Source organism: Hemibagrus wyckioides, linkage group LG16, assembly GCF_019097595.1.
Source record: "Hemibagrus wyckioides isolate EC202008001 linkage group LG16, SWU_Hwy_1.0, whole genome shotgun sequence".
In the NCBI taxonomy this organism is placed as follows: Eukaryota; Metazoa; Chordata; class Actinopteri; order Siluriformes; family Bagridae; genus Hemibagrus; species Hemibagrus wyckioides.
In genome coordinates, this window is record NC_080725.1 from 10,031,188 (window position 1) to 10,051,383 (window position 20,196).

The following is a 20,196-nucleotide window of genomic DNA, read 5'->3' on the forward strand; positions in this document are numbered from 1 at the left end:
AGTCCCTTGAAATATTTAGGCCAAAGACCATTTAATACTTTGTAGGTCAATAAAAGTATTCTAAAATCCTATTACTAGGAGCTCCAGAAAATCACTTCAGCAGTGTAATGACTTTTTACATTTATTAATCTGGAAAAAAAAAAAAGCTATGTACCTTAAAACTGAGACAGAATACAATCCAATAACAGAGCAGAGCAGCTTTAAGGACATCACTCAAGGGCTGCTGCTGCAGCAGCGGATCTCTGGCAGGTTTCGATTCCCATTTATCGAACACGAAGCTATAACAACTGCAACAGCTAGTTTTGCATTTTGAAGTATTTTTTTATTGAGGTGCTTGGTGTAAGAGTAAATAGTGAGCCTGCGATCTACAGGGAATGAAAAAGCCTAATTGAAGAGAATTCATGTAAATTATTTGAAATTCTTTCAATTTTCCATGCATTAGAAAGGCATTCTATTCAAAGTGGCACACGCATCTCAAAGTGTTAAAGTTCGGCCTTGTAAAAGAGTGCATAAACAATCAATACAGCTTGGAAAGAGGTAATGAAAGTAATGTCTGGAATGTCTAAAAGAGAAGTGGATGTCTAGGTACAGAAAGTGTGAGAGAGTTGGTCAATCCTTGAAATGACAAAGGAAAACTAAAATTCATTTGATGTCTTGTATAAAATATTCACATGTGGCACAGAAAGTGTGAATTAAAAAATGGCTCACAAGAAAAAAAAAAAATCAACAAAAATATAAAAACCTGCTGGATAAAAAAAAGAATAAATAAACAAGATTCAAGTACGACTGGAATAAAAAAAAAAAAAAGAAATAAAACAATAAAAACGTCAAAGTTCAACAATAAAAAACCAACAACTTAAAACATCCTGTTCTGTTTTTTTTTTTTTTTTTGCCGTTCATTGTTTCAGCAGCAAAAAGAAGAGGAAAAAAAATCAACCTGAATGAGTCGAGCGTACAACATATTTTCATGACTTAAAAAAGTACACTTTTTTCTTTTTTTTACAAAGCTGTGTATTAAAATATACTATCAAAATGAGTTTCTTCTGTACTGTGTATTAAAACATATCATATAAACATAAAAAATATACCTACCATAACAAAAGTAGAAATATTGAACATAGTTATTATGTACAGTGGAAGTGTCCTGTGTCCCAGTCATTCAAAAACCTTTTACAATCCTTAGTAGAGGGAAGCGAACTGCTCGCTATATGTTGGCAGAGGAGCGGAGAATGTGGAATCTTTTCAGAGTCATTCGGATGGATCCCAGATCACGGTTCACTTTTTCCAAACGGTTCTCTAAAGACGCCTAAAGAACAGGAACCGTTTTAATAAACATGGCCACAAAGATGATAAATCATATATAAAATAAACAGCAAAGTGAATAGCTGAGTGCAAAAGTTTGTATCCCCCAGTGGCAAAGCACTGCTGTAAAATTCTCGATTCTGAATGATCAGAATTAACAGCTCTATCAAGAGTTGCCATTGTAAAATTGACAGGTTTATATTAATGAGTTTGCCCTACTGAGCTTATCAACAACTCATTAACAAAGAAGGTATAACTGTTGATGTGATAACGCTTTCTATAAAGAGATGTTTATTTAACGTTTTTGGACAGAGACTCCAGTGCCAATTACTTTTCTGGCTGGAAAAAATTGCTGTAATGCATTACGCAATATTTTTGTTTAAACTTCTTGAAAAAAAGCTGAAAGTCTACGCTTTACAGCTTGACTACTTTATTTCAAATCCATTGTGGCAATGTACAGATGCACAATTACAAAAATTGCGTCAAAGTCCAAGTACTTGTGGACCCGACTACATATAACATTCAGATGTAAACTTTTAGCACTATTCAGATCTAAACATATTCCTTGGACAGTCTCATGCCTAGGTCTTGTTTGGATTTTAGCACTCGATTGTAGTGTACCTGATCCAGCCTGGTCTGCAAGGTAACCCTGGCTCCAGCCCCAGGAATGCGACTGAGCGCTGCCTCGATCTGTGGGAAAGAAATGAAATAAATATTTTGACATTGGCACATCACACAGTTCAGAAAATGAAGGAAGCAGCCGGTGACTGGAGACAGCTGCAACAACATCGCTTTGAATTAGCACTTCTCAGCTTTAATAGGCAGGAGGGAAAATCTCTGAGCTAAAATTAGAGATATAAGCTAGAACAGATCTAGCAGGTAATGTAAGGGAACTTTACAGATCTGATGTGCTGAGATGGACTGAAGCCATGGAGCTGAAGACAGAGAGTCAGTGGGTAAAAGGTGCTGATGTGCTTTTGGACCATGTGTTACATCTCAGGCTGAGTGACAGTGTCATAGCTCACTGTGACTGGTAACACTCACCGGATAGTAGGAGGAAGTTTAATGGAACAAAAACAATGACCACTCACGGCTCTGCAGGATTCGCTTTAAATATTAGTGGATGGAAATAAAACGCTGTGGAATATTTCTTATGTGTTATCGTTTTAGGCTTTAACACAGTAAAAGCACCTGTTAGTGGGTGGGATATATTAGACAGCAAGTGAACATTTTGTCCTCAGAGTTGATGTGTTAGAAACAGGAAAAATGGACAAGCGTAAGGATTTGACAGAGTTTGACAAGGGCCAAATTGTGATGGCTAGACGACTGGATCAGAGCATATCAAAAACTGCAGCTCTTGTGGGGTGTTCCTGGTCTGCAGTGGTCAGTATCTATCAAAAGTGGTCCAAGGAAGGAACAGTGGTGAACTGGCGACAGGGTCATTGGCAGCCAATGCTCATTGATTCACGTGGGGAGAGAAGGCTGGCCCGTGTGATCCAATCCAACAGACGAGCTACTGGTGCTCAAATTGCTGAAGAAGTTAATGCTGGTTCTGATAGAAAGGTGTCAGAATACACAGTGCATGATGGGTCAGGGCTGTTTTGGCAGCAAAAGGGGAAACAACAATATTAGGCAGGTGGTCATAATGTTATGCATGATCAGTGTATGTTTCACCTACAATCGTTGATGTTTTTCTTCTAGGTTCCCCAAAGATGATGTGGATGCCTGAAAAACTAAACCTTATTTTGTTGCCATTTTTCTCATTTTTTTGAATGAGAGGCCCATTTATACCAGCCGGCTATGGTGGTATGTCACATTGATTAAAAACCTGACTGACCCAGTCAAGGGCAAATAGAAATAAATAGGAAAGTCCAGGGTGTTGTTTGGAATTAGTTGCCATGTGCCATAATTGCCACAGTTGTGTCCTAATCCATAAAGTCCACAGCTTTCAAAACATTATTACACATTCACACACACAGGGTGAGAAACATCCTAGGACAAGAGTGAGCGAGTGAGTGAGCAAGTGTGTGTGTGTGTGTGTGTGTGTGTGAGAGAGAGGCTTTTCTGATTGCACAGCACAATGAAGCCAAAAATGAGGAAAAGTGAAATCCAGGCTCACCTGCTGTTTCTCCTGTGTGAGCTCATCAAAAAGCTTCTCAGCATCAGCTAGAGACTGAACACGAGGGAGGATGAGCTCATCCTCATGGTTCTGGGTCAGCAGGTCCGGGTATGTAACCTCATGCTCGTCAGATTCACTGCTCTCCACAGCCTGTGCTGACGCCGAGCTGCTCGAAGTTTTATCTGTGAAAGAGTGATAAAATCCTTTGTTCATGATGTAGAAAGACTCTTACATCTAATAAAGTTGCTAGGAATATGGTTTGGGTTGCATCAAAAGGTCATTCTTTACAAGGTCATTTCCTACTAATGAGTTAGAGTTCATTAAGTAAGGGGGAGGTAGCGTTATAGGATGATGATCAGTGACAAAGGCGGTATGATGTTTCTCAGAACAATTTGCACAACAGCGATTATTTATTGATAAATTAAAAAACATCACATTTCTTATAAGTTTACATTATAGCCGTTAATTTCATACAATCTCTTTCTCAGCTCTTCCTTCCATATTAATGGTAAACGTTTTTCTTTGCTAAATAATAGCAAGGGTTGCTCTATTCTATTTATTTAATTGTTGTAGATTATGTGGAGCAAAATAGTGTAATAGTCCCTGAGTTGTTATTACAGAATCGTACAGAATTACAGCGAGTGCATTAATATAAATCTGTTTCTCTCTTTGCAGCCACCACTACTGTCAAAGCTGCTGGTGTAGAAAATAAACCAACAGCACCGTTAAAAGGTTAAGCAAGAGTCTTGAGCATAAAATGGAAAAAGAAACCATGTCTGTTCCACAAAAAAAACAGTGTTATTTTCAGTAAGCCAATAATAGTAACAAATTCATCAGTGTCTAGAATGACTAGGATTTGTTCTAATGATCTCAATGCTGCTGTATGTGTTGCTATGATGAAATATTTCAGCATTATATATATATATATATACACACATATACACATACATACATACACACACACACACACACATATATATATATATATATATACACATCTGCAAAAACGTCATTACCTTCTGGCGTGAGCTGCAGTCTTGTTTTCGAGTTGCGCCGAGGCGGCAGCGATGAGCTGAAACCCGTTTGATCAAAGTGCAAATCAAACCTGAAACCACAGAAAGACCAACTTCTACAGAAAGCCTGAAAATCTTATACTTGAAATTAATAATAAGGTCACAGAAAAAGAACATAAGCAGTACAACAGTGTTACACTCTGCACATACCTGTTATGCAAGTGTTTTTGGCAATGCATGGGGCGACCGAATGCAGTGGATACATTCTCTGTTGGGCATCGCTTAGGACTGGACTTTGCAGAGAGCGGATAAAGCAGAGTTTCTCTCTTTGCTAAAATAATTTAAAGGAAAAGGAGAGATACCAAAAAAGGAGCCACCTTAAACAGCTTCCAAACACTGACCCTGTGTTGCTAAGTAACAGTGAAGGAGTTTTAAAAGTTCAAAAAGAAATGTGTTATTTTAATGATCTATCATATGCACCATCTTGTGAGGTACTGATTTCACCATGCTGCAATAACAAATATGGTCCTACAAAACAAAACAACTCCTACTCCTTTTAAAAGTGATGCAGCGTTCCAAGTACATCGTCTGTGTTTGTTCTACCGAATGTAACTGTTATGATGAAGAGTTAAATTAAGAATCTTCCGGACTAACCGCTAGTACAATGTATAATGTTTGAATGTTCTGTATAATATCATCGCAGCAAGCTGATTGAAACATTGGAACTGGTTTCTGTGGCAGAAGAAATGTCCAATGTTAATTAATAAAAGGTTTTTGGAACAATTCTTTGCTTCACTTTTTTTCTTTACAAAAAACAAGCAATAGACACACTCCCTCCTGCTCAACCAAAGAAGCAGAGGGACACGCATACTTCACTATAAAGGTTTCTTATTTTAATTACATTTTGGCATGAGGGTTAAAATGAAAACTGATCTTGTCATCTATGGCCTTGTTCAAGTTGGCTAATGATCATACCAAACTTGATCTATTCGGAAAATTGGCATGGACTGCTTACTAGGTGTGGATGGAGGACCTGCTCTCTGTGCTCTGGGGGGAAGAGATGAAGAGCGATGGCCTTCTGGAGAAAGACTCCTTTGGGCTCTGAGTACAGCTTCACCTCTTTCCAGTAAAGGCTCTCTTACACCGTCCACAAAGGCTACTGTGGGTCTCTTACTTCCTAACCCTGCAACACACACACACACACACGAGAGGATGATTTATTCCCTATCAATAAAATACACTTGCAAAGGCTATTGTGGTTCTCCTTTTTAATCCATACACTTAGACCACAACAAAAAGAGCGCATCAACAGGTCTACACTTGATAGCAAGATTCTGAATCCTCCTTAGTTTTTAAATGGGGAGGGCAAAAAGTAAATGCAAATAATTCCAAGACTACAACAATCCACACAAAAAAAATTGTTTTTTATGACCCCGTTCGGTTTCCAGAATTTGATTTGAATACAAAAGTGTATGATATAAGTGAGCTAAGAGGATGCACATAATGTTGAAATAAAGATGATATAAAGGAGACTGGTTATTATTCCAGAATTAGATCATATTAAAAAAAACAGTTAATTTTGTTTTTACAATAAAATCTTGTATATAATGTATGTACATTGACGTATGTTATTGGACTATTTTTGTTACTTATACTTCAATAACACTAGAAAAACCTAATCCACTAAAACTCTTGCTGCTATTAATTACTTTTCATTGTGTCCTGTTGATACAGCTGACCTTTTGTGCTCGTGTGAGTAGAGAGGATCATAACCAGATCAAATATAACCTCCTGGTTTGAGAAATGACACCAGGGTCAGAACGTGAGCTGGCAAGGTTGTCCCAGACCTCTTTTAGAGTCACGTTACACCATGTTACCTCGAGCAGAAGACCCAAAAGGAAACAGCAGGCACATGAACAGCTTTTTCCCCTAGTGGCTCTCATTGTAAGACACACATGGCACTTTAGTCTGAAACCCTTATCACATTCAGTATTTGTACCATGGGCGCAAATTACTATAACTATGCTGATATAAACAGATCAGACAAATAAAAGCTTGAACATGGTTGACCTAACTAAAAAGTAGTAGCTGTCATAAAAAAAATAATGTGTAGTACAGAGAAAGAGAAAGGAAGTTCACTACACTCCATCAGCATATATATTATGTCCTATTTATATTAGCCTACATTATTCAGTTATAAAAGGTCTAGAATAATATATAGACATGCGATTTGAGACACAATAATAGATTGTTTATTCCACTGAGAATACAGCTTCAGATGGTGTTACACTGCCCCCACATTTCTGTTGGAGGACATTCTCATCAACGCTCTAAATGACCGCAGGATCCATGCAGCAGCCATCTTGCGTACATATTCATGCAGCCAAAAGCATGTATGATTGAATCATAACAGTTTGGAAGACCTGTTCACTTGAGCAGACACAGCAGAAGCAATTATGAAACGTGTGTCTTACTGGGAGAGCCGCAGTGGGGTTTCGTCACGGCCCGTCCCTCTGTGGCTTTGGCGTCCTCCATCTGAATCAGAGCCTTAATCATGGGGGTCAGAGACACATCTCTCCTTGTTGTATCCTCGTGTGTCTGCTCTCTGTCCGGAGGTGAAGGACGGCTAGGAAGGGAAGCGGCAGGTCATGTTAGTGGAGTGTTGCCACATGAAGAGCACAGAATATTGTCACAGAATACAGTGAGTGATTCTTATGTTGGTATCGGCCTTCATCACCATGTCATCATTACATTTAGCAGTTACTCTATCTTAAATCAAACGTTAATACTAGTGAAACTAGTGGTGATGATATGCCAGTAATTAAAGCCGTACCCTCTTCCTATTCCTCCTTTCTCTGAAACTCCAGGATTCTTCGTGCCGCATTCCACATCTCGCTGCCTTTTGCTTGGTGAAAGTAGAAGATCAGGATGGTGGAATAAGCTGGAGGGAAATTAAAGCAGCTCTAGTAATTATATAAGAATACACTTTCGTTCCAATTAGTATTCAACAGGAAAAGGGGTCATAAGAACATGCAGGCTAATTTTAACCATATATTACACTGCAAGTCTCAATACCAAAAATAGGCATCACTGTACACAAAATTACCTGCAGTGTCGTATTTTGTGCAGCCATAATTACTAATGACACCACGGGCACTAAAATTAATGTGATCAATGTTACTATGGTATTATATACACTAAGGGTATTATTATACATTTTGTAGAAACCTAATCAAAGTGTACAAACATCTCGAGGATGAGGTTGTTGGATTATGTAAGGTTATGGGTCAAGGGTCTGAATATTAATGTATATTTTTCATTATTATTCTTTTTACTATACAAAGCTTAATGAGAACCTGTTTTTTTACAAGAGTAAATAAAGGTGTGTGAATACTTCGGGACTACATTGTAGACAGATTGGTTGTTTTGAGAAAGAACCATGTTCTGATTTATGTTGATATAATATTACAGACTGAATGTCAGACATCTTACCCAGCTCCTGAAGGCTGCAAGTGGCTGTGCAAAGCCTGACGAGTTTTAGCCATGTTCTCATGTTCCAGCTGCTTCACTTGGGCTTCCAGTTTGGAAATGATCCTAGACAAAAAAAAATATTAAATATTTACAAACAAGTTCATTTTATTCCTTTTTCATGCCATACGCGAGATTTCCTATAGAGTTTACGGACCTTTTCAGTTCTGCAATTTGTTCATTAGCGTCAAAGAGTTTATTTTCAGCCGACACCAAATTGTCCTGGAAAAAAAAAACAGATGTATCCTCTCAGAACAAGCTCAATTTTATCTCTGTTGTTTAAAGATTGTTCAAATACATACACATTACCTTCACTCCATCATGAACTTTTCTTAATGAGTCATACTCTTGAAGCAGCTGAAACGGGAGAAGAATAAATGCCCACACAATCCTTAAATAGCCTCAAACGAAAGCCCACAGTTCTTAATGTAAGCTGGACAATCATGATATACTGCTATAGCAATGCTTTATTAGAAAAATATATGCTGTATACGGCACAACAGTAAAACACAGGTAATCCGAAATCAGTCCAAACGGAGACAAAGAATGAGCTCACATCCTGCAGCATCTTGTGCTCTTTCTTAACGCGAGCCTCCTTCTCGTCCACGTCTCTGCATGCGTTCTGTACCGCCTCCTCCAGCTGCCGCAGGCGGCTCCTCAGTTTGTTCATGGTGTTGTCTTTTTCCTTGCTGCTCTGCTTGCTCTCCTCTAGACGCTGCTGCAGAGCCTGCACCGTGGAACTGGCTGCATCGTAGCGCTCGGGCCACTCCGCCTGGACCGACAGAACAGTTGACTTTATACTGTTTATTTTACACGGCAGTCACACATTTCACACTTTACGCATAATGTGTATTTTAGCACTATAGAATGGGAGACGTGACATTTTGTCCCACTACAGATAGAGACCTAGTAGAAGTACAGATGTCTCTTTCATATTAACTGCATTTTTTCAGTATAACTGTACTCTGTATTTGCTGCATGGATAAGTTTAAAAATATTTATGCCATTAGGGCTTTGTAGTATTTAGGATTAGGGGAACAGGGTATTCTGTATTAGGGCAACATGGTATTCGAAATTAAGGCAAATACAGTATTTGGGATTCTGGCAATGTGGTATTTGGGATTAGTAAAACTGAAACATTTGAAATTAAGACAAAGTGGCATTTGCCAATGTGGTATTTAAGAACATGAGGATATATAAAGATATAAAGATATAAGGAAGATATAATGCTTACAATTAAATGAGTTGGGCAATGAGAAAATGAGGTATTTAGGATTAAAATAGAGGTATTTTGGATTAGGTACTTAAGATATTCAGGATTTGAACATTGCAAATTATGGATTAGAAATTTGACATATTCAGGGATTAGGACAACGGCAAATGTTTGATTATACAAATATTATAAAGAAGGTTAATAATTTCTGATATCCACACTAATATCCATTTATCACTGTACTGTAATCCATCAGGTCAAACCTGTACATTATAGAGGAGAGCGGTGACTCTTACCAGCTGTCTCTCCAGGTGGCGGTTCTTATTCTCCAGTTCTCTGATGCGCATACTCGCCTCTGTAAGAGCCCGCTCCAAGTGTTCACATCTGTTAGTGACCGAAAACTGATTCTGTTAGAGACTGAATTATTGTGACTGATACAGGAGCCAGTCACTGCAATTACCCCAAAAAGCAAACCCTTGGGTCCAAAAAGCAAATTAGAAAATGTGTCTCTGACCTTTCTAACAGGATCTGGTTGCTTTTCTCCATGTCCAGAGGTAAATTGACCAAATCTAGCTTTTCCTTCAGGGTGCTGATCTCTGACTCGTAGTATGCTCGGAGGTCTGCTATGTGCCGTGCATGCTTCTCCCTCAGGTTCTGTCTCAGTCTGGAACAAAACCAAGCAGGTTAATGGAGGAGGTTATAATCTCACACAACTTTAACATCATAAAGTTCTAGTTTTAGGGTTGATCTGTGCAGGTCATTTTCCCCTGTGTGATTAGAATGCATCGGTAGTGCATAATAATCTCTAATGCATCTGAATCTGTAGTGGATTATAATAACGGCTCAGATTTTAAAATACGAGAACTTTGGATACCTTGTCTGATTAAGTACCAACTTGCCACCAAATTCAAGAGAGAGACCATAATTTGCATCATATTATAATCTGAGCTTTCATATCCTGATATTCCTGATCTACATATGTTAAGCAACTAAAAATGGGGTACCTTTTGGTTAACCCACCAATTTCAAGTAATCAAAAAGTATACTGAAAATAAGTATACTGATTTTTTTTTTTAAACAGTTAAAAGCTCTAAAGATTTATGCTTGTTTTTAACCCTGGGTTTCACCTGTGAAGATTGCACTTGCTAAATACTGACATGAGTGCCAGAGAGCTTGTCTATAAGAGAAAAACAAAGCCACTGTGATGCAGATAAAAGAGGGATAATCAATAAGAGTCATTGTACAAGCATAGGATCAACAACTGGGAATGTCCTGAAAAAGAAAGAAAGCGCTGGTGTACTAACAACCAAACACATCAGCCAAGAAAAACAACAACAGTTGACCGAAACACTGAGAGCATGTGAAGAACAACCCAGTGAAAACAGTAAGTGACATCACCAGCAACCACAATGGACAAAGGTGAAGTTATCACCATCCACCACAATATAAATATCAGGAAATGAAAGCTGAAATTCTGATCTATCGTCTCATATCCACATTCATATTCTGATAACAAACCCAAATGTCTTGAGTGTATAGCAAAAAGGACTTATTTAAAAAAATAATGTCATTTGAATACAGAATATTTATATTTTAAGCTCCAAAATCAAGTGTAAATAGTTCAAAATTGAATATATACTTTTCTCTTTAGTTAATATACCTTGTGTAAATGCTGTTCTGAATAAAAACATTTTTTGTACTAGGTAGTCCTGGGTAGTGAGTCTTACAATGAGAGTACCACAGGGTCATCCAGTGACCTCCAAGCCTCCTGCTTTCTGCCGTTTGGTCGAGGCTCATGTACAGACGGGCCCGTGGCCTGCAGGGTCGTGGTGGCTGTGCGGCTTCCTTCATCTTCACTGTAAACTCGGGGAACTGTGTGTGAGGTGTGTGACATGGGCGAGGTGGGGCTGCTGAAGCGTGAAGGAGACGTGAAGCCTGACGTGCGCTCTGACTGCCTCGTATGAGCTCCGGGGTCCAGAGTCAGCACCTGCATCACAGGAGGTAAGGAATAAATCTGTTTCTAATGGCATGAGGTGCTGCTTTTTGCAGTAAAATCTTCAGGAATTTCAGGAAGACTGGAACAATTGAAAGCACACATTTTTGCAAAAAGTATGTGTCAGTTGAGGAGTGGAAAATAGAAATGCTGCTCAAATTCTAAGCTGCGTACAAGCCTAATAACAGACAGGAACCTGAAATGTAAACCTTCCTCAGTGCTCACCTGAGGGGAAGATGCGTCAGAATTGATTAAGGAGTCCCACTCCTGGCCTTTAGGATCCACTTTCTGCTTGTTCTGGTAGATCTCTCGGAGAGACAGAGATAGTCGTGCCTCATCTTCTAAAGGCTGCATAACGCAGATATTCAATTAAAAACACTCAAGAAAACATAGCAACTGGTGCTAAAGAAAACTATTTACCTGGCTCAAGTTAACGTCCTGCAATAGGAGGAAAGAGCTGTTTTCGAAGCTGTCTGGTAGAGGGCGGTAAAGCTCGCCTTCCTCAAGCTTCCAGTAGGTCAGACCTTGAAGACATGATAATGCATATTGCAATAAAATAATAAACACAAGCAGCTAAAATTGCAAACTGGACTAAAACGGCAAGATTGTCTAGCTCTGTGGCACTAGGATTATTGTTTTTATTATATCATTACAGAAATAAGACCATCCACATGATCAGCCCTGAAGTTATTACTACTGCTTTTGAACAAAATTAGCCTTTTTATAAATTCACAGATTAAATCTGCATCTAAAATGGCCACACCCTTTTAGAAAACAGAGTTTGATTCACTATACAACGATTACCCGAGGCTTCTGACACAAGGCTGTCGCTCCTCTTCAGGGCAGCAGGGCTCGAGTATACTGCACTATGTCCAAACTGAAGAGAAAACACACACACACAGACTCAGATCAGACAGCTTTGCGCACCCAGACCCAGACTTTAAAATTGCACACAATTAAGCCATGTTCACACAGAGATTTTTTGCTGCAAGTTTTCAGTCAATGTACTCACCAGTAGGTGTTCCTTCTACTGGTTTCCATATTAATAATGTTTATCAGTGGGTTATCAGATCGGTACAAACCAAATTTGTCACTTACTTCATCCACATGTTCTATATGTTCCTTAGGAGAGCCACGTGACCTGTTCTCTTCTCTTCCCTCCATCTGCAGTGACTGGTTTTGTGGCGTTTTGCTTTTTCTTTGCCTGTGTTTCTGCCTCTGGGCCCAGGAGGTCAGTGGCTGACTACAACATTGTAAAAGCACAAACAAAAAACCTCAGGTCATGTCAGCCCCAAAAACATTCCTCAACCTTCTAGTAAATAACACAAACCTTTCCATCTGTATTTCTGTCTATACTGTTTTATTGTCTCCTACATTTTAACAATGTTCTGCTTTATGTAACTTGGCACAAATATAAAAGATATGTTTCACACTGAAAAGCTTCCCACCTGTTTAGTCTCTGTTTGTCAGCAGGGTGATTTGGCACAGTTGAAGTTGTGTGAGGTGAATTATTAAAAACTGCAGTCCTGCTAGGAACACTATCTTGCCCCTGTGTTTTAGCCAAAAGGGAGTATGAAGAGTTGCCGTCCTGTTGTTTTCTTGAGGACAACACCTCTTCCTTTCCTTCCAGGCTCCCTGTTGTTGTTGTTCCAGGTTCCCAGGTGGAAAGAGTGCCATAACCACTGCTCTGGACAGTCACCAGGCCATCATCTGAGCTCTCCTGCGGGTTAGCGCTGACCTTTGTGGGGCTAGAAGCCTGGATTTCATGCTCCAAGTCCGCTGGAGGCTCCAAAATCTTGGCTGTGCCTGAGGGGTTCGACTGTGCGCCGCTTTGCCGCTTCTGTAGCTGCACTAATGCTTTTATCTCATCCTGAATGAGCTATGACGGGAAAAAGCATGAGTGATACGTTATTCTTAATTCTAGTTACTTTGCACAGCTGAAAAAAAATCAGAATCAGTAACAGAATCAAAAAATGTTTTGGTAAACTGTTTAAATTCTGCAAAGAACTAAGTGTCCGGACATTCTCTACTTAGTATTTTCTATCTGTGAGCACCTGCTTGATTTCTGTACGTGTTTACATTTACTATCCAGAGTCTCTGATTCAAGCATGAGTTTTACATGTTCTCCTTGTCCCTGTAGGATTCTTCCAAGTTCTCTGGTTTCCTCCAAACTCCCAAAAACATGCTATTAGTTGGATTGGCTACAGTAACTTGCCTCTAGATGTAAATGAGTGTACAAGTGTGTGTGTGTGATGCACTGCCTCTTGCCCAGTGTTCCAGGGATTCGGCTCCAGATCCACTGTGACCCAGAGCAGTATAAAGCACTGAATACTTCGGAACATTAACCATACATAAAGGTGATGCAAAATGTTAGTGATGATTCCAGCTCTTACAACTGACCTGTATTTGGCACTGATACTGTTCTTGCTGAGCAAGAATTTGTTCTTGATATTGCTTTTCCACCAGCTGAAAGAGGTGTAGCCACCTGCCCTGTTTGGAGAGAAACAACCCAATGGTGATATGATATTATACACACATGCACATTTTCACATGTACATACATTTTCACATGTCTACCTGAGCAAGCAAACCAAGGGAACATTATAAAAATTATGCACATTTACAAAGCCTTCTCAGAGCCTGACTGCCTTTAGTAAATTGCATTTGCAGCAGCATTTTAATATTGTGTCACTTGTGGGGTCTCAGCTGCGGCTCATAAGGAGTCCTTGGGGAAGCTTTCAGTAATGACCCAGAAACCTGAGTTTCTGCCTCTGAATCGCCAAACAAACAAAACTGTAAATCTGTTTTTGAGCACCTCACAGTTTTTCCAGATCTCAGGGTCCGTCTCGCTGCTCTGGATCTCGTGTACCAACGCTCGGAGCGTCTCTAAAGAACTGGGGTTGATGAAGGGCAGGCTTCTCCCTGAGCTGAACTCCTCCTCAGCACCACTGAGACACAGACTCCTGTCGTTAGCAGGAAAAAAAATGCATGCTTAATGTATGTTGGCAGAGAGATAGCACTGTAAAATGACCAAAATGAAATTTTTTAAAAAAAATCTTATAGACCAAAATGACCATAAAACAAAATTACAATATAAAATGTCCAAAAACAAACCCGAATACAATAAAAAAAATTAACCAACACAAATTACAACAAAACTAAAATTCACAAACACAAAACAAAATCAGAAAACACAAAATTCTAAAACACAAAACAAAACCACAAAACAAAAAACTTTAAGTATGAGATCCGAAAAGATGACATGCTGTGTGTTTTTGGAATTATACCGTACATGTTCGACTCAAGGCTGGCAGTGTTGGACGTCACATGAGCCATGTGTGCTGCTACCATAGAGCAGTCCCCTGGGGTCAGGGCTTCACACAGTCTACAGTGCGTTTTATCTGTGTCTGATTTTGTTTTATGTTGTGCTTCATTTGTAGGCCAGCATACTTGAGGGTATTGAGCATAAAATGCCAAGCAAACACATCTGCTCACTCTCTCTCGTTCTCTCTCTCACACACATCATCAGCTAGAACAAACAGAGTTTCTCTCAAGACTCAGTAAAGATCTATCATTTCTCATCATAACCTGCGACTGTAAAATACCACAAATTAACACCACAGACCTTATTTTGGAAATGGTGCATGCTGTTGTGCTGGTTGGTCGTGTTATTACGGCTGCCTCCTCGGGAAGAGCCAGACCTGACACGGTGTCTGCAGAGGAGACCACGGAGGCCTCGCTCTCCTTCCCTCCATTGGGGCTCGTGTGGTCGTGGCTCAGTGCCACGGAGCTAGACACATCCTCTGAGATGCTGTCATCTGTGGACATGCTTAAGCAGCCTGGCTAGACGAGTGCACGCAAGACCTGAAGCAAGTGAAATGACATTAGGTCACGTTAGAACAGAATAGTGTCTGTCAAAATTTAAACAAAAAGAGTGAAGTACATATGACATTTTCCAATTTCATCCACTGACAGAACAGGGATCTTAAAACAGGACACAAATTTAATGGCACTGTACCGTCAATATAATATAACAAACACACACACACTCACACACAACGAAGAACTGAACTGAGCTGGACACACACATACACACGCGCACAAAATGTGTCTTGTTTACATGCACACGTCACTTTTACATTGATCTTGTTTACACATTAAATATTTTATAAATACTTTAAATATTTAACTGTTCACTTAGTCACTTTAAATAAATGTATCTGTTTTCACTTAATTACTTCTGCTGATATGTTCACTGTCCTAATCTGTTTCTATCCATCGTTGCACCCACTGTTAACAATGATTTTTGCACAAGAGTCGGCGTTATATGTCTTGTTTGTCTGCACTGTCTTGTGCTCTCATGTTGTATGTCTAGTTTCTAAAGAATGCACCACGTAGGAATAGTTTAGTTCTACGTTTGTCCGCGTCACCTGTACTTTGTTTTTGTTCTGTGCAGCACCTCTGGTCCAGGAGGAACGTTGTTTCACTTCACTGTGTATCAGCTATATATGGTCGAAGTGACAATAAAGCTTCTTTAACTTTGAACTACACCGAGAGCAGGCTTGCTTAATAGATAAGTCAATATAGGATCAATTTTTTTTTATTACATTTTTTTTAATCTATATTTAAATTAAATATGTGATCTTCAATTGTACAAAAAGACTTATCGTGTAAGTTGACATTTTTGGCAAACAGTTTCCTGCATTACCCAGTAGGCTGTTTGACTCGCTGGTGATCGTAGCGAAATTGGAAATTCATCTCGACCTAAAGAGACCTAAAAGGTGCTTTATTCCTTTAGTCTGTCTTGGTTCTCGCACATCTATACACTCTGCTACAGATCAGGTTCCAAAGCTTCAACTTTCATACTAATGACACGGTCAACGTCACTGCGCTTGTCATCTAGCAATATGTGCTGGTCATCTCATAAATCGCTAACTAGGAATCATTTCTTTGCCATAACTCGATGCAACTGCTTCATCACACAGCTGCACTGCATTCTTGAACTTCGAGTCCAGTTATTTGCTCCGGTCTCCACTACTTGAAAACATCAACACAAATGGAAAAAAAAAAAAAAAAGAGTCCCTTACATTATTTTAGGAGCAAAACCTGAGTGTCCTGAGTGTCTTTTGTTCGAAATAGCTGAAATATTTTCTCCGATTAAACACCATTATACGGTGAACTGCCTCCCTGTGACGTCACAGACACATACAACCTCTCATTTCTCACAGGAATAACAAAACACAGGGACCAACCTACAAATTAACACCACAATCACTAAACACACCACAAAAAGTCCAACACAACCATATTCCAAGTTTTCCTTTTAAGCCCACGTGCACAGCTCTGTTATCAATATAAGACCAAAGTATATCCATCATTAAACTGTCGAGACACCTACAATCAGACTGACAGAATATTAGAAAAATAAGAGTTTTTCTTTCTGTTTTTCAGGTGTGAGAAGTAACACAAATTTGGTTTAGATTCATTCCCTAGCAAGCGATTTCACTAGTCAGATATTATTTATTAAGTAAGCTACATAACTTCTTTAACAGAAGTATCGCCTGATGCATACGAGCTAAACAGGTACATAACAGCAAAGCGCCGAGGGCTGAATCCCAAATGACTCCCTATTCGATAAATATGGGACACTACACAAGGTCACGAACTCTTACTTCATCCCTATGTAGTGCGCTTACAAAAGAAATCGAACGAAATTTGGGATTCGGCCCAAAGCTAGCCTCTCTCGCTAGCTAACTAGCAAACACACTTCCTGCTGGCTAACGCTAGCTAGCCGCTGCCACGGAGAATAATATGCGACACACATCAGCTTCGCAGCTATGGCAACATTTTCAGCGGCACCTCGGAGTAAAAGAAGCCGATACTCGTGGTGCCATGTTGTAAATAGGAAAGTGGCCACACTCACTTGTGTACTTGTATCATCACTTCTCCCATTTTGACGTATCGCTTTTGCGCCTCTTTCCCCGCAGCACTGCGCTCAATCTCCGCCCACTAACGGCACAATGCGCCGCGGGACGCCATTAGCTGAAAGGATTCAGGAAGAGGCGATTTGATTGGCCAAGAGAAAAATTCGATTTTCTCTCTGGCTCTGTGATTGGTGGAAAAGCCCACATTCAGCACGTTCAAGAACACAACAGTAGCGTTGATTGGAGGTCTTTATGTAAACTTTGGCCTTGGAAAAATAAAAATAAAAATAAAAATAATAAAAAAAAAAATTATATATATATATATATATATATATATATATATATATATATATATAATTAAAAAATAATAGTTTTATTTATATATGTTTACAGTATTTTGTAATAATAATAATAATAAAAATAATAAACAGTGTTATACACGTCTTTTCTTTTTTCTTCTCTTATTTTATGCTTGCATCAATTTGTAATCACTTGAATAAATCATTAAATGAATATAATTAATATATTATATTACTAATATATTACTGATTATAAGTCAGTAAATGAATAGCACATTACTCTTTTATTTAATCATTTATTTTAATCATGATCTTTAATGATTTATTTGTTAACCCATTTTACTTTTTGCACTGTAAGCACTCCAGTTTAATTGGGATACTGTATGTTTATAAACAATTTTCTTATAGAAATATCTAACAATTATTAAAAATCAACACCATTAACCACACTAACACCTTATAGACAACAAATGTCTTGTTTATTGACCTTTATACAAAATTTCAAAAAGTGACCTTTTTGTACATGAAAATACATTTTATTACACAAGGTAATAAATAAAAAAAAACCTAAAACAATGCCATTACTATAACAGTCCTCACTGTCTCCCAATTCAAAGAAAACCTAAATCCTTACACTTGATCAAATTTAAGAGGACCTCCCTACTGTAAACCTGTAAAAGCCATGCACGTTCAAACTCTGGTCCATCTCCTCATTGCATGCAGATAAGCTTGCTTGTTCTTATGTTGGAAAAAATATATATAATAGGAGTTAAAAGAGAAATAAAATCCCAAATGGCAACACTCAAATCCAATCTCTCTTGTTGCATTCATCACAAGTAACATTGCGACACCTCCATCCCATGCTTTAACTACACTACTTAATGAATAAATTTTTGATTGTTTCATCCCTCTGTTCTGGGAAAAAGCCATGCAGCACCCTTCTGTAAAAGTAGTAGAAGAAATCTTCTGCCCTTAAACCAGAGGCAGGCTTCATAGGCTAAGATCGTGCATTTCTTTCCGTCTCTGCCAGACACTCCCGGACAAGACCTCTTGCATGAATTATACCTGCGATACAAAAAACAAGTGTCACGTTTACATCATGCAATAAAATACACGTATAGGCCAATGTGCATGAAATGTTTGTAAGAGACGATAAGAATACCTCGTTTGAGTCGCTCCATGGCACTTTTACTTCCAGCGTACGTTGGCCTTATTTCTTTCCCGAGCTCTTCTATGATCGCCAGAAGTTCAGCGTATTTGCTCTGTGGAGCCTGAGTTCCGTTCGGCCCCTGTACATGAGGGAGGTCATGAGAATTCCGTTTGCTCCAAACAAACACGAGAGCTGCATTCACATCAGCGTTCTATCTTACCTGTGAAAATCCAAACGACGGCAGCCCAAAGTCATTTATAATTGGCTTGTATGATTGAACTGTGGAGATGCTGGAAGAGGGAGAGGGGATGTTTCCTGCTAAAATGAACAAAACACATCATCATCATCATCATCATTATTATTATTAGGCAGAATGCTTATCATTGTGTTAGATCCTGAGCTCTGGTTACTGTCTGTGTGGTCATGTGGGTTTCCTTTCACATGTATGCAAACGTGTGTGTATGCCCCGGCATCCTATCCAGGGTTATATTCCCAACTTGCACCCAGTATTTCTGCGATAGGCTTCAGATCCACTGTAGCAGGGTAACATGCTTAACAGAAGTTGAACAACTTATTATTATTATAAAAATTAGAAGTAGTAGTAATATTTATTTATTTACAATAACATAATGGGGGATTTGTTGTGTATCCCTGGGGAACACTGGGAGCTGAGACAGGATGCCACACGCGCGCACACACAAGACACTTGTATAGGTGTTTGTGGACCGTTATAGTAAACCAGAAAAACTTGGAGAGAACCCACACGGACGCAGGAAAAACACACACAATTAACTCAAGCTCAGGTCTGAACTATAATTATACCATATTTAATCATAGTTTATGAGCATGATTAATCATAATGCATTGTAGTGTGATTTATTTGTCCTGCAGTACCGAAGGTAACCTCTAGATGTCCCCAAAGAGATCTTTTTTTTTCTTTTCTTTCTTTTTTTTTTTTTTTTTAAGCGCGTCTGAATGCGATCAATCAAGCGCCCTGGAGAGACTATCATGGAGGAAACGGAACGGCGCTGATCTTAGCAGCTAAAAGGATACCTTTTTATTACAACGTAGCGGCCTTCACCGAAACCCGATCGGCCATCTAACGACACGGACACGGCAAGAAGGACCGCCAGAACCGCCACACGCTCGCATTTTCCACAATCCTAACCGGGGATGCCTCTTTTTTCAGTGGTAATAATGGCGGATGTGAATTAGCCTAGCTCTCAGGATCTGACCCTTTAGCTATCTGACTGGACAAAAACTACAGACACGCTTTTTCCCCAGGTATCCTTTGTAACGCCAAATTTTTACACTCGACGTAACGAAGCGAAGACGCGATATTTTCGCGCATTTTTTCGCTCACCTTGGTTCCCAGAAGTTCCCGGAATGTGCTGGTGGGGGTTAGGTTTGTAAGACATTCCTAAAGACATCATAAATTACAGAAATAAAAATGTCCCTAAATTCAGCGAAGCGTCCGTCTCACAGTCACTTTTTGTTTACAGCAGAGAGAGCAGCACCGGCAAATATGGCCGTCACTTATATTGACACCCACAATGCAATCCATCATTATAATGATAGAGAACTATTAACTTAGAGGGAAAAAAAAAATTAAAAAAATCCGGATTTAGCAGAGGAGCAGGAAGCTTTCCAAAGAAA

At 39.1% G+C, this 20,196-nt stretch overlaps 2 protein-coding genes across 4 annotated transcripts; both read right to left on the reverse strand.

Moving 5' to 3' along the window:
- Nucleotides 1-300: 300 nt before the first annotated feature.
- Nucleotides 301-17,174, reverse strand: LOC131367206 (M-phase phosphoprotein 9). 2 transcript variants are annotated; one of them, XM_058412490.1, is made up of 24 exons: nt 17,091-17,174; nt 14,793-15,031; nt 13,983-14,130; nt 13,569-13,658; nt 12,617-13,047; nt 12,267-12,411; nt 11,973-12,045; nt 11,589-11,692; nt 11,394-11,516; nt 10,903-11,162; nt 9,690-9,839; nt 9,472-9,559; nt 8,519-8,734; nt 8,272-8,319; nt 8,120-8,184; nt 7,927-8,028; nt 7,268-7,375; nt 6,909-7,060; nt 5,450-5,617; nt 4,645-4,765; nt 4,438-4,526; nt 3,422-3,603; nt 1,924-1,992; nt 301-1,306 (listed from the first exon to the last, which is right to left on the reverse strand). In XM_058412490.1, the coding sequence occupies exons 2-24, from the start codon at nt 14,993-14,995 to the stop codon at nt 1,205-1,207; spliced, it is 3,237 nt and encodes a 1,078-aa protein (XP_058268473.1). In that variant the 5' UTR covers nt 14,996-15,031; nt 17,091-17,174; the 3' UTR covers nt 301-1,204. The 2 variants fall into 2 exon arrangements, 1 of the variants encoding a protein (XP_058268473.1); XR_009206901.1 differs by lacking the exons at nt 301-1,306; nt 4,645-4,765.
- A 673-nt stretch (nt 17,175-17,847) lies between these two features.
- Nucleotides 17,848-20,068, reverse strand: LOC131366545 (cyclin-dependent kinase 2-associated protein 1). 2 transcript variants are annotated; one of them, XM_058411075.1, is made up of 4 exons: nt 19,904-20,068; nt 18,761-18,855; nt 18,553-18,679; nt 17,848-18,455 (listed from the first exon to the last, which is right to left on the reverse strand). In XM_058411075.1, exons 1-4 carry the CDS (start codon nt 19,971-19,973, stop codon nt 18,388-18,390), a joined length of 360 nt encoding a protein of 119 aa, XP_058267058.1. In that variant the 5' UTR covers nt 19,974-20,068; the 3' UTR covers nt 17,848-18,387. The 2 variants fall into 2 exon arrangements, with proteins under 2 accessions (XP_058267058.1, XP_058267057.1); XM_058411074.1 differs by having other exon boundaries at nt 18,761-18,858; nt 19,904-20,062.
- Between the last annotated feature and the right edge of the window lie 128 nt (nt 20,069-20,196).

Coding starts and splice junctions, on each gene's coding strand:
- LOC131367206 (XM_058412490.1), bottom strand. CDS start 14,995: ATGTCCACAGATGACAGCATCTCAGAGGATGTGTCTAGCTCCGTGGCA. Junction 12,412..12,616: donor GACAAACAGAGACTAAACAG/GTGGGAAGCTTT, acceptor ACAATGTTGTAG/TCAGCCACTGACCTCCTGGG. Junction 4,527..4,644: donor CAAAAACACTTGCATAACAG/GTATGTGCAGAG, acceptor CTGTGGTTTCAG/GTTTGATTTGCACTTTGATC.
- LOC131366545 (XM_058411074.1), bottom strand. CDS start 19,973: ATGATGTCTTTAGGAATGTCTTACAAACCTAACCCCCACCAGCACATT. Junction 18,859..19,903: donor GGGAACTTCTGGGAACCAAG/GTGAGCGAAAAA, acceptor TGTTCATTTTAG/CAGGAAACATCCCCTCTCCC. Junction 18,680..18,760: donor CGTCGTTTGGATTTTCACAG/GTAAGATAGAAC, acceptor CCTCATGTACAG/GGGCCGAACGGAACTCAGGC.